Genomic DNA, 20,602 nt, shown 5'->3' on the forward strand with positions numbered 1-20,602 from the left:
TTCTGGTAAAATTATTTTTATTTACAGTATTCTTCTTTTTGTACATACCTATAGCAACATCAAAAATTATTCACAAAGCTTAACTGAATGTAAAAATGTTCTCATCCAACAGTTTGTCCTATCAATATCTGCGAAAAATGTCAACTGTTCTCATGCAGCAACAAGATTGTCTGAGCATTGTTTTTTAGGTTTTCTGGTAGAATTTTAGGAAACCACCTCAAAACTTGTTCACAGATACTTACTCACCTTTTTTCTGAACACCTTTAGGCACCGAAGTTTTATAGAATCAAACTCAGATTTGCTTTTAGAAACGTGAATTGGGGGAGGATGAGAAGAGATATGTAAGAACTTGAGCTCCTAAACGTACACAGCAGGAGTGCAAATTTACAAGTCTGATGCATGCGGTACAGTTTTGCGTTTACACTACTTGCCTCAGAACTTTTTTCTCAGTTCAAGCAAAAATATATTTGATTGAATTTTATAAAGAAGACTTCACTTCCGAGGTACTGATATTTATCAAGTTCTCACATATTTTTACTTTCCCTTTTATTCAGCCCCCAAAGTCCATCATCAAAAATTTGCAGAAGGACATTAAAAAACTGCCAGTCACTTACTGCAATGCCTGGGGAAAAAGTGTCAGGTGCTCACTTTTATTTGTCTTTCAAGAGTGGAAGAAGTTACATGAAATGTATATATTCTCCTTTGCAACCAAGTGATAACAGTTATCTGATACACAGCACATTCAAATTCCAGGCCAAACTGTGGTCACATTTTCTGACACAAGTAGTTACTTTGGAAAAAAGTAAGGCTATCACAATTTGACCTTCTGATTAGAAATAAAAGATTAAGATACTTATCAAAATTGGTTAGCAAAGTTACAGACCTCTCTTCTTGCTGCAGCCCTCCTGAAGTTGAACGTAACAAAAGAAAGATTTGGTTTAAGACACCGGCTGCAATCTTTAGCATGCCTGTTAGTGCTTTGTAAATATAGTGTTTGGAGATTCTGACTATTAAAACTATGGTCTAAACTGAAATCAGAAAGTAGACGGGAAGAAAGCAAGAACCCTGAACTGCACGAAGGAGAGCTCCTTGCTGCCCTCATTTGTTTCTATGCATATTTGAATGTGAAGCCACCGGGGTCTCCTATTCCAGCCTAACCTTACGCAGCTGTCTTCATTTGTACTCATATTTTTTTCTCCACACTTACAGGCACAATTTCAGGAACTTATGGACAATCTAGGCTTCTGAACACAGTAAAATCCCATTGCTTATTATCCAGGTATCCAAATCCATGCAAGTGTGTATATCTGCATATATACACAAAATCCGTAGCAACATCACTGAGCTAAAAAAAAAAAAAAAAAAAAAACCCCCAAAAAACCCAACCCAATTTTTCCACCCCTTTCCCAACTTAATGCACCCAGCTGATCTTTCATGGATATAATATGTCAGTCACTTTCACTGTATCTGGAGGTAAGGAATGCAAAACAAAAGCAATCCCTTAATCACTGCTTGCCAGCTCCTTCTGGTCTCTTGAAAGTATAACTTCTGCAACATACTGTTTGCTCTATTGATATTAGTGATCAGCGAATATTTATCACCAGTGAAATAAGCTAATCCTTCAGCAATTATCTGAGCAAGTTCTTGGCTACTAAAGCAATAGCTTATGCCTGCTGATATTGCAGCCACCTGTTCCTTTCCAGAAAAAAAGTCAACAGTCACACTAACTCTGAAGCTATGAGCTTTTCTTCTAAAAACATAAAGAAACCCAAAACAATCCAGTTGACCCATTCCACAGATTTGAGCATGTCATCAGTACCAGGTGACCTTATATGGCGGTAAAAAAAACTCTTGGACCTTACCAGTACAGAATCCGCTGCTTATAATTTGGGGTCTACTGTCTCCCTCTATTTTTCTCTTTAAAAAGGAAGTATAATGTTAAGTTAAGCTGAAGTTCAGAAATGCATATATTTTACTTAAAAACATTCATCTGTTCAAAATTCAAAATAAACTTTATGGGATACAACAGTTTGGTTTTTTTTTTTAAATAACATTTCATTCAAACTGTATATAATTCATTGAAGTATTCGTACAGCAAACAATGGTTAACCCTTGAAAACCTGTAGAAAAAGATTTTCACACAAAAAAAAGAAAAACAAAATTGAGGTATCACACCCACACACATTCCCCCAAGCGCACACACACACTCTAGCACACCCACACACATCCACACACGCAGGCTGCAGCAAAAGCAGAAAATTGTAGGCCCAAAAGGAAAACGATGACTGATTGTTCTATCCGAAAGTCCAGGTAGCTCAGGAAAAAAAAAACCCAAAAAACAAAACAACCCCCAAGAGTCCTCTGAGTAAAGGAACTACCTCAAGAAAATTCTCAAGTGCACTGGAGACCTGATCATTTAAACTGTTTCTGCAAAGCAGCTCCCTGCACCTGAGAAAAATGCAGCCCAAGGTGACTTGTGCAAATATAAGGAGTCAGGAATATCTCCTGCTATTCCTTAAGTAGACGTGAGGGGTGTCCATAGATTCAATTAGTCTTTGATCATGCAAGATACTGCTGGAGTGCTGTCTTCGCCCTGCAATAAAGGAACAACCTGTTAATTATTGGGGCTTGGCTTTATCATCAACAGCTTTATGTACAAGACTATGCATTGTGCCAGCAAAAGAGGGAGGATGAATGAGGTTAAAAGAAGCCAAATGGCTGGCTCCTTCAGTTTGGAAGAATCTAGCCTGTGGTGCAGAAGTGTTCTGCATCAGTTATAACAATTTAAGAACCTACCTTGCATCTAAGAATAATATGATCTAACCAAGTACATTAGATGTTCAGCATAAACTGAGCAACTTTCAAGTATGGTGGGGCTTGGGATGTATATTGAACCTCATTAACAATGCACCTTATAAAAAAACACTTAAGGGCAGTAATTGTGAAGAGCAATTACTTTTCTGTAATACAGATGTACCATGAAAAGCAGGTCTTTGAGCTGAGAAATGAAAGAGGTGTCATAACTCAGAACATACTAGAAGCATGTTAGTCCTGTCAGGAATACCAGCCCTACCAAAAACCTACAATGAGGTGAGAGAGAGAAAAGAAGCAACAGCCAGTGTAATACTGGAATTTATGTAATCTAACATTGTGCAACATTTTTGTTAAGAAAAAAAAAACACCTCCCAAAAGTCTAGGGTTGCAGTTTCATCATCCCTTCAGCTAATTCAATGTCTCCTACCACCTGAAGCGAGAAGCTTTGCTCTTCCTTTGTCCCACACACCTCCCAACCATGCCATCATGACCTTGACAGACTTTTCCAAGTTCCGATACAACTCAGCAACCCAGAAGAAGAATATTTATTTTTTCCTTCCAAGTTTCCTCCTGCATTCACAAGTCATATCAGCTCATCGAGGGGGCTGATGAGGCAGAGCTGGGATAGGGTAAACAGTGGGAGCCGGTGGCCAGAAGAAACAGGAGAGACAGTGACTTGCAACAGCACTAAGCACAATCAGCTCCCTGTCTCTTAAAACCAAGGCTTAAGTGTTGACAAGCAAGGCCCATTTATCAGAAAGTATTTTTATGGTTTAAGTTTTATTCCTATTTCTCCCTGTTTGAAAACCCTATTTAGCTTTTCTGCAATTTTCTGTGAGCCTACTCATTGATATATATACGTTCCTGATTATCACCTTCAATACTGATATTTTGGCACAGATTTTAAACCGAGATGTCCTAACTTTACTACAAAGATGTCTAAGAACACTGGAATCTCTTTCATAAAAAGAAGAAACCCCAATTTAATGCATTTTAAAACACTGCAGTTTTGAGTTGTGTTGTCTGTGTATGACCTCTTCCAAAAATCAGACCATCTCCTTTAGTTCATGAAAGAAATACAGGTTGTTATAAACTGTAGGTGGGATAATCGCAAAAGTTAACATAAAAATCAAGAAACTGTCATTAGCTATTTTGGTTATATGTGCTTGTGAAGAAGCTAGATGATCTCTGCAGATACTATAATATCAGTAACAGAACAGGTATGTGAAAAGTTACTGTTAAGCTTAATTAGTTTAAAAGAATTTAACTAAGATTAACAACAGTGGTGATCCTGTATTATCTTTTTAATTCATAGAGTTATGTGATAGTTTAGCACTGTTCCAATCCTCTGGAACTTTGTTAGTAGTCCAAGGTTTACAACAATACTTTTGTATCAGAGAGATTTCAGAGAGGACCCTCCACCAGTTTAGATGACCTTAAGCGTAGTTATTTTATACTACTTAGAACTTCACTAAAATTTGTTACTCCTGAGCAATACAAAACCTGCTCTCTAAATAACTGTTCCTCATTATTTCTTTATACACCATAAAACTCAGTGCAATGATAGACAGTTTTTCTGGGGAATTTTTCTATAATCAAAAGATTTCCAAAAAAGATAGTTTTTTCACAAAAAGCAAAGATTTCCCTCTAATCTTCTCTTTGGATTTTTCTTTATACTCACTTGTCACACAGATTTGGATCCGATGACTGACTCAATTTATGTAGAATATCTACTATTCCCATGTCTCGTAGTTTATCTTGGCGTTCTTGTGAACCTACAACAATAAATCACATTGTTGGGAATACCACCAAAAATAAATGTCTGCAGAACAGAAGAAAGGAGTGGTAGCAGAAACCAGCTTAAAGGAGGGGTATGGAACAGAGCTCAGTTAGAACACAGCAATGGAAAAACTCCCTCAGTTGTGGCTACCTCTCAAGGGAGCTCTAGTTCTTTTTTTGTACTCTGTATGCATATGTTTAAAGAAAAGAAAATTTTGAAGGCAAAAATCTGAACATATTTTATCCTAAAGTGACAAGCTTGACTTCAGTTAGTTTCTTCTCATCTCTCTGATTTGGATGTAGAGAACATTTAGCTGGAGGTGTGTTTCTGAGCCTGACTTGTAGCACTGTATAATGCCAGTATAATGAGCAGAAAGCCACCAGGAGCATAGCCAAGTGTCACACACTGAATGAAGTTCTGTGATCTGAGATGTGGAATAAGTTACACAGTAGGGAAAAAAAAACCCCAAACCAAGCAGAGACACTGATTTCTTTGCTGAAGATCAGCATGGTCAACTTGAGGGCCTGTAAATCATCCATCTAAGAAAGTCCTCCTCCCAGCCCCACCATTCCTCAAAGCACACCACCTCCTACCACTCCTTCCCATGCCATGTCTTCCAGCTCCGCACCGCTGCCTCCATCTGCCCTCTCTACCCCTCAACACAAACACACATATTTTTCTGTGCAGCAGCATCCTTCAGCTCCCTCCTGGTTACCTTTTGTTGTTCCAGGCCATGATTCTTCTTACCAAACACGTTCCCCATTCCTTCCAGTTCCACCCACAAGTCCTTTGACTGGTTTCAGAGTCTCACTGCCCAATCCATTCCAGCCATCTATGCTGGGGAAAATTTCTTTGCAACAAATCCTCTTTCTAATCCATTTATCCTCTACAGTGAACCTGTTCCCTCCAACAATGAGTTTCCACAACCTCCTTAAGACTTGGAAGATCTCTTACTAGGATTCTCTTTCACTCCAGTCGTTTTCTGATTTTACAGAACTGCTACAGGTGGAAACCTCCCACTGTGTGACTCCAGTCAACTCCTATTTATTGACACTCTCTTCTTGTGTCTCCCCTTCCTGCCCCAGAACAGCTCTCTACACTTTCCTCAATGTCCTCTTGATCACTCTCACTGATTCCATATTATACCTGTAATGATGTCTCCCTTTGTGTTTTAGATTCCACTGTACTGTGCACTGCAAGTATTCATTACTATGCAACATTAGCCTTTTGATCAGGATAGTAACTTGTATATGCATTAATAATGAGGTTTTCTTACCTTCTTCTTCATTCCATATAAGATTAGATATACAGAACATGGCAGCAAGCTGAAGTTTAGCATTTGAATGACTCTAAACATAGAAAAATAGTACTCAAGTTTAGAAGAAGAAATTCAGAAATTCTCAGACTTATATTTTCGCATTCACCCTGTAATAAATAAGGTAGCAAAGTTGGGACTAATTCTTATCTACAACTTTTCTCAAAGATAGTGCCATAACATAAGGCACTTGAGTAGTGTTCAATCACTTCCTTTCAAATATTTATTGAGGTCTACAAGATATGCCTTTTCCAAGATCATGAAATGTTTTCCATGCAGATACCTTGTTACAGGTATTGCTTAAGTCACTGTAACATTCTTACAGGAAATAACCACTGGATTTTCCTTTTAATCAGACCCTCAGTACACCTCTGCCATATAGAACTGCACTACATGATTTCTTAAACACAACTAGGTATATGAAAGTTAAGTGTATGATACTGAACAATTTACACAACAAAATGCTAAAGTACCCTCTTTTCATTCCTGCAAAAGACCAAGATAAAACCTTTAAGAGAAATTCCCCATACCATGTAGTATTTGATTTTCTGCAGGATATCATCATTGGTCATAATCAGTTCTTTTGCTGTTGTTCCATCTGCTATATTGGCAAGTATACATAATGTCTGAAAGAGAAAAACTGTTATTTGGCCACAGATCACATCCCATGATTTATATAGTTTCCTTGACAGCTTTGAACTTGTGACAAACAATTTCTTTAATTAGTTTTAATATCTTTAATCTGGAGTTTCCAGCTTGCTTACATCTGGGGTCAATGCCAAAGAGCTAACAGCTGTGGCTGAACAGCCCTGGCAGAAAACTGAGTCATTGCCATTTTAAAATAAAAAGCAACATTCATTAATTCACTTCAATGAGTAAAATTTTAAGTCTCTCATGGAAATATGCAGCATATAGAAAAGATTAAATACACTGGAAAATAAAGCAGTCTATTCTGTATCAGTGGCTAGGGGAAAAAAAACCAAACGAACAAACCAACAACACCCGCCCCCAAACCCCCAAGCATTTCCATCTAGTTCTTCAGGCCAGGAAAAGGAAAGACAGAGGCCTATCTGCTGATCTAGCAGAGTAATAATTTGTTTTCAACAAGTCTAATCACACATCTTACCTGCAGATAACTCAAACTACTAACGCATCTGGTTATTTTTTGCAAATTAGAGAATCCATCCTACAGAATAACCTTGAACCATCTAGGCCCACATTGGCACTACATGCACACGGCACAAAGACTTGCACAGGCAGCTTTCCTGGTTCTCAGGAGGCACCAGGAGATGCTCTACATATTTCCAAAAGAGCTGTGGAAGGATTTAACCATCTTTTCTGGACATGCAAGGATGACTACAGGAGCCAGTCAGTGACAGAGACAAGCACTGCCCTGCTAGAAGCATGGGCTCTTGCATGCAGTTAGGCAGTGCTGGATGTATGACTTGATTCTGAAATAAAAGCAAGGGACACAGAAAATGCTCTGTGTACAAAGGCCCCAAACCCTAAAGGCTATATTCAACCCTAGCCTACTGGCCCTATCCAAGAGTATTTCTCAGGTACACCGATTCTCCTCCAAAATAATTCTGAGAGGCTTGGCAAGGTAAATAACGTATTGCAATGAAGGCCATTCCTGTTATTAGAGCTTTATCAAGAAGAACTATTTAGAAAGACACACCCGGTTAATCCTCAACTGTTTCAGAACCATAGTATCACTAAACTTGCTATCTATTAAGAGTCTTTGGGGGTTTTTTTTGCTAATTTTGCACTTAAATAGCCATAAAAGGCCTGCCTGCCTTCAGCCCATTCTTCACTGAGCAGAGACTTAGACCTGTCTGGATTTATCTGTATTTTTACACTCATTTGCCATGCTGTTTGCTACCAATATACATCCTAAGCCAAAGCAATCCTGTGGAATCTCCCACAGCTTCTTGCTGCCCCCATTCTTCATCACCACATGCCCCGTATGAGGCTGACACAGGGTTCTCCAGCTGACTGTCTTGTTTGTCAGAGTTAATCAGCCAAATTCTGCCCATCTATCCTCTTACTTTTGCTTTAGCATCCCCACAGCAGGTATCCCTGTACACTGGCCTCCTTATGCTGTCACCAAGCCAGGGATGCTTTTCCCTACTGGCCATTTCCTCTTTCCTTCTCCCTTTCCTCTCACACATTGCTTTTCTTAAGTTTTAATTTGTCAGGCCATGTCCCTCCCCACTATTTCCTGGCCTACACCAGCATGCTCTTTTCCCTGCTAGTGCCTCTCCTCCTCTAATCACTGCTGGCTCCTGCAGGCACCCAAGAACAGCTGAGTCACCACATCTCCCAGCAGAACATGTATTACTGCCAGCAAGGCAAGCGATGATGGTATTCTTCACAACTGACTGCTCCAGTGGCTGCTATAGGAGCAAATATAAAATAAACAGATGCTTTCCCCAGAGTGAAATACTGGCTTCTTTCTCTTCCCTTGTTCCTACTGTTCCCATTCTGCCATGCAATTGCTTTAGATTTAATTCTTCTGCTCTTACATACAGTGCCCTCCTCTTTACCAAACCTACATTTAAAAAAACATTCTGCATTCAATTCAAACACATCCATTAGAAAGAAGGACATTCTTGTAGGTACTAAAATTATTAATCTGACAGATCTCGGTAAAATATTCACAGCACATCATAATCCCAAACAAAAATGACATGTTGAGAAGAGTAAGCATTCTTAGCTGTTTCTTAAATTTTATTCTGCCAAGACAACATGAAACAAAAAAGGGTACCTGTTCTTTGACTTCTATATTGTGCTCCCCTTCCAGAATAAGGGTCACTGCTTGCATGATTTGCTTCCCATGAGTGCTCATTATATGGTCTATGTGCTGCCAAAGCAATGACGAAATACAATCAGCGTAACTTTCCAGACAAAGAAGGGACATTCCTACTTGAATTACTCTAAGTAAAGAGTAGCAACACTGTACAAAGACCCTAGCTCCTAGCGAGGTCTCCCAAAACCAAGAACTTTTCACAGCAGAAACACTTCATAATATTCCTCTTCATTTGAAGCCTGGTCTTGTTTGAGTGAGCATGATATGGGCCTTGGTTTTGATTTCACTGTAACCTGTAGAAAAGACACTGGTTTCCCAGTTGCATGGAGGCCATTCAGTCTGAAGACTGAATCCTGCTGGACCCAAGCTCTAAGTATGATGTTGCAGTTAGAAAGAACCACTTCTCTTCTGGTAACGGGGATATCAGAGAGGGGTAAGAAAACTGAGGTTTCTTATCTGGTATTTGCTGCTCTTACTGGAACACTGTGACCAGGTCTGATATCCACATTTCAAAAGTCTGAGAGGATTCAGAGAATTAAAACATATACATTACTTATCATCTAGGAAAAGTGTCTCAAGTTGAGACTTACAGGTAAAAGGTCCTTTGATCACAGACTATAAACACCCATACTAGAATAAAATTGATCATTAGGAGTAACAGAAAAAGATGAAGCTAGATTTACTGGATTAACTGATACCAAAACACAAGAGTGACAGCAAACAGCCATCAGAGATTACCAGCACATGGCACTCTACAATTTTTTAAGACATTAGGGATTCTTGTAGGACTTCTTAAAATTGCTAATAACGAGACTTCATTCAAAAGCTGCTGGATGAGGTATTCTGGAGTGAGTTTTGGGTAGAGAATGAGAATGGTTGGTTCTGGCTCTAAAACATACTACAGAAAGTAGGTGAAGCTGGGACGTAGATTCAGATGAAGAACACCTTAAGTGATAATGAGACTCTGCTGTCAAGAGCTCAGGGTGAATTTAATGAATGACTGGTTATTAAATATCTTTTCACATTAAGACAGAGCTAATTTTCTATGAAGCTTATTGAGACTCAACGAGTACAAATATCAGAAGATTTTTTGCAGTGACCTTTTTATGGTAGAAACACAATACGTGATAAATGCACAGTAGAGGCTTCGTGGTTTTTTTCCCCCACAAAAATGTTGGCTTGCCAAATGTTTGCTGCATGTTTTCCCTCTGTTCTTCACAGGGGATTACCCCTTTCTTTTCCTCCACCAATATCTTTCTCCCTGTCAAAAACAATTCATGGGCTTACATTTTCAAACCATTTTATTTCAGTGTGTAAAATGAACGTATGCATTTTGTAAGTGCACAGTCCCACAGTCAAATTCAAAAAGCCAGTACTATCTATATAGTTGGATAAGAACAGAAATATTTCAGGTGTCAAGAAAGAAGAAACACAGGTATCCTTAAGATATGTACCTCTCCACACATTGACTCAACAGTGCAACCCTCTTATTGTTGCTCTGGGACAAGTGTCACAGAAAGACTGTTAGGAAAATAATTTTGCTGAAAGCTAAATGCAATGGAATTGAACATTAAATGTAACTGTCTAGCTCTGTATTTGATAATAATTACAAAGTTTCAGTGGATGTAGAGAATTCTTTCAAATGTTTTCTTACACTGATTTGTACATTTGGTTACAGACGCTTGGATAAACCCAAGGGCCTCAGTTTTAGCAATATATCAAACATTAATCTTACACAGAAAAATAACTTGTCTTACAAAAAAGATTAAGAATGAATTTGTATTGTCTGCATGTGTGATCAGCTTTCAGAAGGTCTGTTTGCAGCTCTACTTACTGGGCGAGTAGATAGAAGATTCCTGAGCAGTCCCAAAGTTTTCATGAGAACATTTACATCAGAATCAGAAAGCAACTGGAATAACTGCTCTGTACTCAGACCTCGTAAAATGTCTGATTTGATCTTCTGTTCTGCTTGAAATGCCATATTCTGAAAGAGAAAAAAATTTTTTGCTTGATTTTTTTACCTTAAACTTGGGCTTTCACTGTTTTAGTAGATTATTACCTACAAGCATATATCCTTGCTAAAATTAATCTTGCAAAGGTTAAAATTTATGAGGAACTGCTACACAGTGAATTAAATTTCCACAGTCTTACAGCTGACCTGGTTATTACCTGCTTCTATTTGTCCTCTGGCATGCTACTGACACTACTTAACTGTTTCCCTGAATGATCTTGGCAACCAAACTGGTATCAGAACTGAAGAGTTTATTTTATCTTATGGACTAATTGATGAAGTGTTCCAGGCTGACACTGTTTTCCTTCTGTAGTTAGGTGGAAAGACAAGCTAGATTTCAGCTACATTATTTTTAATAACAGCTGATGAGTTCTTTAAGTTACATTCACAAACTTTTTAAGAACCAAAATCACAAGAAGTATTTTATCAGTGTGTTTTACTTACCATTAAAGCCCAAATGCCGTTCACTCGCAAGGCAAGATTTTCACTCTGTGTTAAACTACATAGAAGTTCTATGGCTCCCGATTCTAAAATAGGCTAAAATGTAGAGGGGGGAGGAATAAAAAAATCTTTAAAAAACTACTTAGACTAATTAGACATATATACAAATGTAAAGACAATACAAAAAAAGTCTTGCTTGTATCTTATTCTTGAGTTTACAACATGTCCATTCACATGAACTGGCCAAGCCATACCCTATATTCATGAGCATTAAAAGATAGGTTTTTATGGAAAAACTCAGGTCAAGCCGGGTTTATTCTCATGTGTATCCGTGTATGCATACACATGTATATACACAGCCATACATGCGTGTGTGTATATATACAGATATACACACACATACTGCTGTGATACTATACGCACATCTGCCACACTCACACAAGCAAATTCGTTTCCCCCAACAACTTTCAGCTTGGGACTGCTCTCCAAAAACAGTGTTCCTTGAGCAATCACATCTTTTTGGGTATCAAGTGGGACATATGTGACTGTTTAAAACAGATTAAGGACAGTGAAAGCTACTTGATACCTTTCTTGATGTTTGATCCTTGTGTTTAGTAATCAGACCAAACTAAAATCCAACAGAACAACTTCAGCATAAAAAAGAAAACTGGAGGCTGTTCTTGATGATCAGATTGAAACGCAAAACCTTGGAGTATCACATCTTTAAATGATGGGAAAAATATCAACACGTGCACCTTTTCTTTCAAACTGATTAATGTAATGAAAGTTAAGTTTGGAACAACTGCTTTCAACCCGAACCGAATTTGAGGTACTAGTTTTATCTAAGACCTGAAGAGCTCACGTGCTAAAAGGATTCATCCAATGACTTATGTTGCTCTAGTTTGTAAGGTGTTCCTTTCTTTCAGAAGTTACTGCTTCAAAAGCAGTGAATAACTGAACATATCTGAGTTTTTGGGAAGTTGTGTGGTTTTTAACCCGCTTAAGAGCTGAATTCATCAGAAAACAGGAATGTGTGGGAAAGGCTGCACTTTGTAGGAACAGGCTCATTTCACTGAATAGCAACAAGACCATAACAGAACCAGGCAGCTGCAGTTTGTGCCAAAGTTCACCTGGTGCCAGGCGCTTGTGTACTGCAATAAGCTGCCAGTGATTTTGCCATGGGCCTGGTAGCTGCCTGACTCCTAGGGACTTCTCCACAGCCACGGCAGGTGGGAGATATTCCAAAATTGGTTTTGACTCAGCTCTTTTGCAGGGTAAAAATACAGATCCACTTCAGCTTTGTTTATTTACTTAAGTGACTGATAGTTTACACACAATTTTCAAAATACTATGTAGGAAAAAAAAGGGGATATATCAAATAAAGATCAGATGGCTTTTAGATGCTTTCAAATCTAACATTTCTAAATATTCCTTCATTTTGCATAAGCAGTATTTTCTTTTGGGAATGATGTTTTTCTACATGAACCACATGTCCTGATAGAAAATTCAGTATTTCAGTCCAGTTTGTAGTGGAAACACTACACTGACTATGACCTGCAGCATGAATAAGAAAGCCCATGGGCCAGTGAACTGTGCCTGTCGTTATTTCAGTTTATTTTCTGTGTCACAGACATGAGTAAAACTACCAGGATCAATCAATCAAACCAAGGTAATCCAAAGTGCCCTGTAGGAGCCCACACATATCACAATCTTCTGAATGTTTTCAGCTATTAAGAAATATTTAAGACTTGGGGAATTGCTGCATTGTTATGAAGTATTGATGTGTATGTATGATCTGTATGAAATACAGACATTGCAGAACTCAAGAACAGATATCCTGTATTGTTCATTCCAGAACAATAATAACTACAAGACTCAGCTATGTCAGCATTTTCAAGATTACAGCAGTAATTCTCTAAGACAATGGATCATATTGCCAATTATTAGTTTTTCTTCTTGCTTATGAATTTTTTAGATAATAGTGTTTTACAAGTAAAAAACTCCAAAATTTCACATCTACTTTTCTTTAGAGACTACATTTAACTATTCAATCATATTTAACTGTCACAGCACTATAAACAGATATTTTGGCCTTTTTTTTTTTTATTCACAAGCTATCAGTGGTACAGTCTGCCTAACATTACAGCCATATAATGCTCCACAAGCAGTGGCTACCAATTAAGATACCTTTATGCTTATCGAACCATTGTATAATGTAACTTTTGACTATTACCTCTTGTTTCTGGATAAATACTGACCTCCTTGCTTGGAGAGAATTCCAGAAGAAGATTGCATAGCGTGGAAGATGCTACTACAAGAATTTCATTTGGAGCATTCTGTAAAACCTGCAGTCACAAAGGGGAGAGTGAGGAATCTCCATTAACTAGTAGGATAAGGAAGGGATCATTTTGAAATCAAATACCTGTAATTATCCTGCACTTTGATATTCCATACTTAAGGAGAGGCTTTGATGCTAGCAGTGCAGAGCCAGACAGCGCTCATTCAACTCAATGTGATGAGACACATTACATGACAAGCTGGAGCAACGCAATTTTAAAGAAACCAGATTTGAGAGCTTTCAGGTCCAATTTGAAAGAAATCAATGGGAATAGAACCCCGCTCTGCAAAGCATATGTGTGCCGGCAGTTGTAATTTAGCTCTGCAGCCATTCTCTCAACAGAGAGCAGGCCGTGTCCTGCAGTGCACCTCTGTGTCATGGTTTGCAGAAAAGCGGAAGAAGCTCCAGGAGGAACCTACTCAATGCTTTTGTACTTTGTGCAAAGCACAACATGGCAAATTTCTTCATGACCATCCTTTCAGAAAAGCGACCAGCCTGGAACAAGTTATACTCTGTCTTATCTGTGCCTGGATCTCCAGCAGGACCAATACATGCCATTCTTAAACAGAGCATCTCCCTTGCATGTTCTGAGAAAACTCAGTGAGGAAATAGGCATGGAGGATACCACTTCTCCTCCAGCAAAGAAAGGGGGAATGGATGGGTTGTTCTGTACCACCTTTTGTTTCAGAGCAGTGAGCAAACTGCAAACATTAACAATTAACTGCATTTACAGTGGCTTGCACTAAAGAACATATATGCAAGTCCTATACTTTTAGATGTTATTCTTCCATGGCTTCTACAGATCTACCTGCTAGGGGAGAGAGAAAGGACTCACATAGTTGTTATTAATCAAGACTGAAAATTAATTTATCTTTATTTAATATTACTTTTATTTTCTATTAAGAATAATTCTTGACATTTTGGAATGCACATACAAGTTTCTGACTTCAGCTTATTTAATAAAAATCAAAATGAACAACTGCCAGCAGCTGTGTTTACACAGAAGTCTGACATCTACATTTGTTTTTTTCACATGGCTCTCCTTTTATGCTAGTTGTGCTTCTTCAAGCAATCCTGACCTTTTTGTGTATTACATTTATAAAGGTTTGATGTTTTCATGTTTGGCCTTTTGCAAACTCTTAACACATTCAAACCATTCCCTCCAAGCCCCTTCAGGTGATGATCATGAGTCCTGAATCATGGGATTATTACACTACAGTGACAGCACAAAACCTGCATGAAAAAGTCTCCCTTGACCTCCCAATAAGACTAATGAATTAGACATCCATGGATTAGTAGTCAAAATTCCCACAACCAATCCAAGGATGAATGCTGAACTTTCAATAAATGTATTGTGTATACTTTTAGAAAATAATTTTCCCATCATTACTACCATGAAACTGTAGAAAAAACTAGGCCCATACTTTAGGACCTCTAATTCATACAAGCAACATAAAAGGCTGAGAAAGGTTCTTGGCCTGCAGCCAACAAGATGGCCAGTGAGTGTAGTATAATGAGTCAAATTTTCTTAAGACCATAACTTGTGAGAATTACAACACAAGCAGAACAGAGAAAATCAGGCCTGAATAAAATGTCACTGAGTAGTATGCCCAACAGGCATCTTTCTTGTATTGAAATATCACCAGAAATAACTAAAGGATCTCCTGATCATTTACTTCCTTCCGGACTCTTGAGTAAAGCTTTGAACAGTCAAGCTCACATGACTGTCTCGTTATCAGGCTCATCAGCTCATTTTTGCCAACAACATTTTCTCTGGTCTGGCTATTTTACTTCTGAATAGAGAGTCAAGCTCACTTCAGGTGCATCTCTTGATGATTCTCATGGATGTCAATATTGCCCAAGCTTTCAGGCTTCTTGCTAGCAGACTTTGCTCCCCATTTTCAAGGTCTAAAAGATGTTGAAACTGAGAAACTGGTTTATTTATCTGCACTTAATGACAGTCACATTACAGGATAAGAGATGATATACACCTTACACGCTTTGATCTCATTTAATCTTGTGGATAATTGCATTATATTAAAATCTGTCTTTTTAAAGATCTTGTTGAGCTCTTTGGCTTCAGTTTTAGAATCTGCAATGAGATCTAGAATGTAGAGAATTACAGGAGAAAACGCAGATCTAAATTCTCTTGTAGGACTTATAGGCCACGTCTGAACTGTGCCACCTAGTCTGAGCTCAAAATTAAAGGACATAGAGTCCTTGTAGTGCCCTATGTAAACATTAGGGATAACTTAGCCTCACTCACTGATCACTCAAAAAACCCAAAGCAAAACGAAAACTCAACCAAAAATCAAGCATGGACCACAGTCCTCTTTGCTGCTGCTTGGCCTGTGTGGATTTATGACTCTTATGAGAAGGTCCTGGAATTCTGATTTCTAGGTTAATTTCTATTATGATTCTACAGAAAGGCATGAAAATTGAACAGAGACCATATCCTCCTTTAATGGAACAGAACACTTCAGTAGTTGAGACTTGACTTTTCTTTACTTACCTTCATTAAAGGTTTCCATACAGCATGATCCTGAAAACTTGTCCTGAGCTGCTGTACAGAACGGGACAAACTGTGCAAACATCTATAATGGAAAAGAAACCTTCATTGTGAAACATACACACTCACACGTACACTACTGTAATATATACATTGCTTCTACACAAAGATTCAGCTTAGAATTTGGTAAGTAGTAGACTGTAAATAGCAAAAAGAAAATATTGTATTAGTCCAGGATAACTCCCCACCACCACCACCAATAAATTTTCCATCAGTAGAAATGACTTCAGATTAGCTTTTGAAAAATGAGCAGAAATTCTAACAAGTGTAGCAACAGACTTTGACAAGACAAAAGTATTTGTATGAATCAGAAAAGCCTCCTACCTGACTGCAGCTAATCGCACCTTGATACTAGATTCAGACAAGCCATTAACAATACGGTCCATCATATTTTCGGTCTCAATGATCTGGAGCAAAAAGGAATGAATATTATATGAATAAAATAATATAAGCATTTATGGGTTACTGGGGTTTTGTCTGCAACATTTTAAATATTGCATACAAAAACTGTAGCTAAAAAACAGCAAGCCACATTCTCTTCCCAGAGTAAATGGAAAGTAATGTGTATCTGCATACAATTTAGAAAAAAAAAAAAAAAGAAAAAAAATCTACATTCTATGCTCCACTACAGCTTTCAAAATTATTTTATTAATCATCAAGGAACAAGAGGGTTATACATATATGAATTAGCCTTAATGTCATATTAAAACAAAATGGCCTTGTCAGGCATTGGAACAGGCTGCCCAGGGAAGTGGTGGCGTCACCATCCCTGGAGGTACTCAAAAAACACGTAGACAAGGCACTTCAGGGCATGGTTTAGTGGGCATGGTGGTGTTGGGTTACGGTTGGACTTGATGATCTTAAAGGTCTTTTCCAACCTAAGCGATTCTATGATTCTACGAAAAGAGAGCACACAATATATAAAATATATAAAAAACTACAGATTAGAGACATGTTATAGAGCTATCTGGAAATACACAGTAGTTCATCTGCCATATTTAGACATGGCCAGCACAAGTACTTAAGACTAGGATAAAAGGGAGTTAAATACCAAGATGAAAGACAGCTTTTGTATAATAAATCAACTTTGTTGTCTACGCACCCATCACTTATCAAAAACAATGCTTCAATATGTAAAAGAAGGATCCTTACTATTAACTAAAGAAGTTCATCTTGCAACAAAATAGAAGTTTATGGGTTTGAATTCTGGAGATCCTGAATGGTTCCCCACTGATAAATCTTCCTGCTAGTTATCTTTTCAACACTGTTTTCCTGCCTCCTTTCTGTCCATAACTTTCTTCCCTCTGTTTTTCCCCTTTAACCAGCAAATAAACTCAGAAAATTCTCCTGCCTCCTGTACTTGCCACGTTTGACATTAGCAACTCCATGCTTAATTTAAAAACATGCTGCTTTTAATAATTCATTGTTTAATTCCCCTCCACTTTCCACACATAAATTTTTAACTGTATCAGTGCTCCAATCATCCAATCTCTTCCCCGTGATGTTTGAATAGAATTTGTTTTCCTTCACAGCAACTGCTTTGTTATGACAGTGCAAGCCCCCTTGGTCACTTCAGAATCATGGAAAACATTTTGGCTTTGTTTCCCAACATGATTAGACTTTCCAGGGGTTATTTTTGAAAAAAACATTTGTTTTATAATAGGATACATGACAACAGAGGTATATTCTGTCCCTCAGAACATACATTTCAGAAATTATTCATATGCCACAACAATATTCCTGCACAGCTTATGAGTAGCAAGGACCACATGTTGAAAGACAACTTATTGTGAGAATCTATAGTTCATCACTGTAAAGATGTTTACATAAATAAACCTTACTCTTATATTTTGTTATGGCAAGACATTAATTTTTGTTCAAAACCATGCAAAGGAAGTGCAATCTGAAAGTTTCTGTTGTAACAGAAAGAGAGCTTTCTCCTTTCAACCTATTTACATCACAATGAAAAAAAAAGGGGGCTGGAAGGGTGCAAACTCTTGCACTGCCTTCCAGCCTAACTTTCAGCTACATCTTTGCCTGACTGCTAACATTTTTTCAAAGGCTCACCTTTTTTCGAATATCTTCATCATTTGCTCCCAGGGAAGCATAGAGCTTGAAAGCAGCCTGGCGCAGTTCATGGGCATGCTTCAAATCATGGTCAAGCTATTTAAATAAAGCACAGATATGAAATTTAGACACTAAAAAATTACAGATGTGATATTCTTATTTGTTGTAATCTAGTGCTTGTCTACTGGGGTTTTGTCTACCACACCAAGGGTAGCCAGAAACACAAATGAACTGCTGTTCCATTAGCTGATGTCCACATTTACCAACTGAATAATATAACTGAAGTTAAGAATACGGTTAATTTCTCTGTGGAGTTACAGATAAGTCAACTTAAACAATTTGAGGCCAAAACACCTCTATAAAGTTACAACTCTATCCAGACCATATTCAGGCAAAAACGATTCTTATTTACCCAAGAGAAATTTATAGGAACTAGCCAGGAGAAGTGAAAAAATTGGGAGACAATCAAGGGAAGTTTTATCAAGAGAACTGAAGCAAAAGTAGGAACCAAAGCAGGTCTCTAAATCACAGGACCTCCATCTTAAGGTGGATGTTAACTTCCAGCTTCCACTGTAAAGGTAACACAGCAGGCTGCAAGCTGTCTAGGAGGTTTCTGGAAGGTAACTTCTTAACATGTGTGCTAAAGGGGTGAATTAGGGTGATGCACTACTGGATAGGCTGCTCGCAAATCAGGAAAAACTGCTTAGGGGTATGATAATTAATGGGAGCACTAGCTATAGGGATCATAAAACAGCAGTGTTCAAGTTGCTGAGAGGCGTGAGAAAGGCACAGAGTACAGAGCCTTGACTTCAGGAGAGCAGACCTGGCAGAGCAGATGGGATGTACCCTGGCTTGTTCAGCCAGGAGAAGAGAAGGCTGAGTGGAGACCTAAGAGCAGCCCTCCAATACCTACAAGGAAAACATGGAGCCAGACTCTTTATGGAGGTGCACAGCAAGAGGAGAGACAATAGTCAAATCAAAACAGGAGAGGTTCTTCCTGGATATAAGAAATAGAAGTTCACTATTAGAATGGTCAAACTTTGGAATAGATTGCTCAGAGAGGTTGCTTAATCTCCATTCTTAGTGGTTTTCAAGAGCCAACTGGACAAAGCCTTGAGCAATCTCCTCCAAGCTCAGCACTGACCCTGCTTTGAACAGAAAATTAAGACTTTCAGACCTCTTCACGTTCTTTCCAATGAGAATGATTCTATGATTCTGACTGCCCTCAAAACTCTGTAGCAAAGGGTTCCACAAAACAATGCAATATTTAAAGTCTACACAGAATGCCAGAAAAGCGCTATTAAGCAGCAAAGCACTGAAATAAAAGAACTGTCCAAAATTGAGCTGTATGAGCAATTCTCTCTGGTGCAGCTATATTAGAGCAGAATGTATTACATCATTGTTAAAAACATTTAAAACAGACAAGTAATCGGTTTGGTAGAGTCCTCACTCATGTAGTTTTTACCCTACAGGGTGTAATTCAAAGCATTCTTTACAAAGTAAGCACCCTGGCTTCCCAGCTGACTGTTTTTACAGACTTTCTGAACACTCAAAGCATTGTCATAATATTTATAATTGCCCCACTCACATTTGGAACTTAATCATATTTTTGATGCTACAGCCAACATTCATTATTCCTCAATCAGCTGCTAAACTTCCTTCTGCTTATTTAATTTTATACTGCAATTGATTTTTTTTTATATTTAATTTGCATTTTTACATGGAATTCAAGGCAGCTCTATATGCAGAATCAATGCCATTCTATAAAAGTCTGAAAGGCAAGTCTACCTCTTGGGCTAGTTTCAGAGAAAAACCAAGGCTCTGTAGTCCTTTTTTTGGGGGGTACTTTCTAAAAAAATCAGACTCATTAAGAGGGGAAGAGAATAGGCAATGGATATTTCCCTATGCAGAATATCAAAAACAATCTTGCTTCTGAGGTTGATGGATCCACTAGTGCTTTGATTGATCCACTAGTGATTTGGAAAGTGTATCCAAATCTGTAAAAAAGAGTTCACCGATGAGAACTCCTAGTACAACACCTATGAAACTAAGTCTCCAAGGTCCATCTGGTCTCTGTTTATCCAACGTCTTGCAAGTGCAGATAACTCACAATATGAAATGCTACATGACATCCACATGTTTTTCTGCTTTAACAGAACAGAACCATCTCTGAACTTAACATTGTTCACAAACATGACCTAAGAATTGAAATCGCTCTCTCATCAGATGGACTATTATCTCTTATGAAGCTGAAACGTACTGGTTCCTGAAGGTAAGTCTTTTAAACTCTGCAAAGGAGAACCATGACAGATATCTCAGTCTGGTGCTTCATTGCTATCTCTGGAAAACGTAACGGAACTCATATGGTGAAGCTACATTAAACTGCCCATTGCCCATCTCTCTATATTTGACACAGAAGAATGGCAGCATTCTTCTTACAGGATGGGGAGTCCAGATA

The 20,602-nt window shown here is 38.2% G+C and overlaps 1 protein-coding gene across 4 annotated transcripts in view; it reads right to left on the reverse strand.

The window, feature by feature from the left end:
- Positions 1-20,602, reverse strand: part of ARMC8 (armadillo repeat containing 8) — an 88,652-nt gene continuing 68,050 nt past the window's right edge. For 3 of the 4 annotated variants that reach the window (XM_069791834.1, XM_069791832.1, XM_069791833.1), the window contains 11 exons: positions 18,145-18,240; positions 16,402-16,484; positions 16,021-16,102; positions 13,429-13,515; positions 11,174-11,266; positions 10,553-10,702; positions 8,677-8,772; positions 6,440-6,535; positions 5,871-5,943; positions 4,496-4,589; positions 1-2,593 (listed from right to left, as the gene is read on the reverse strand). In XM_069791834.1, coding sequence (XP_069647935.1) covers positions 2,560-2,593; positions 4,496-4,589; positions 5,871-5,943; positions 6,440-6,535; positions 8,677-8,772; positions 10,553-10,702; positions 11,174-11,266; positions 13,429-13,515; positions 16,021-16,102; positions 16,402-16,484; positions 18,145-18,240 — 984 coding nt within the window. In that variant the 3' untranslated portion in view covers positions 1-2,559. The other variant, XM_069791835.1, reaches the window with a different exon arrangement.

Source organism: Haliaeetus albicilla, chromosome 9 (assembly GCF_947461875.1).
Source record: "Haliaeetus albicilla chromosome 9, bHalAlb1.1, whole genome shotgun sequence".
Taxonomy (NCBI): domain Eukaryota; kingdom Metazoa; phylum Chordata; class Aves; order Accipitriformes; family Accipitridae; genus Haliaeetus; species Haliaeetus albicilla.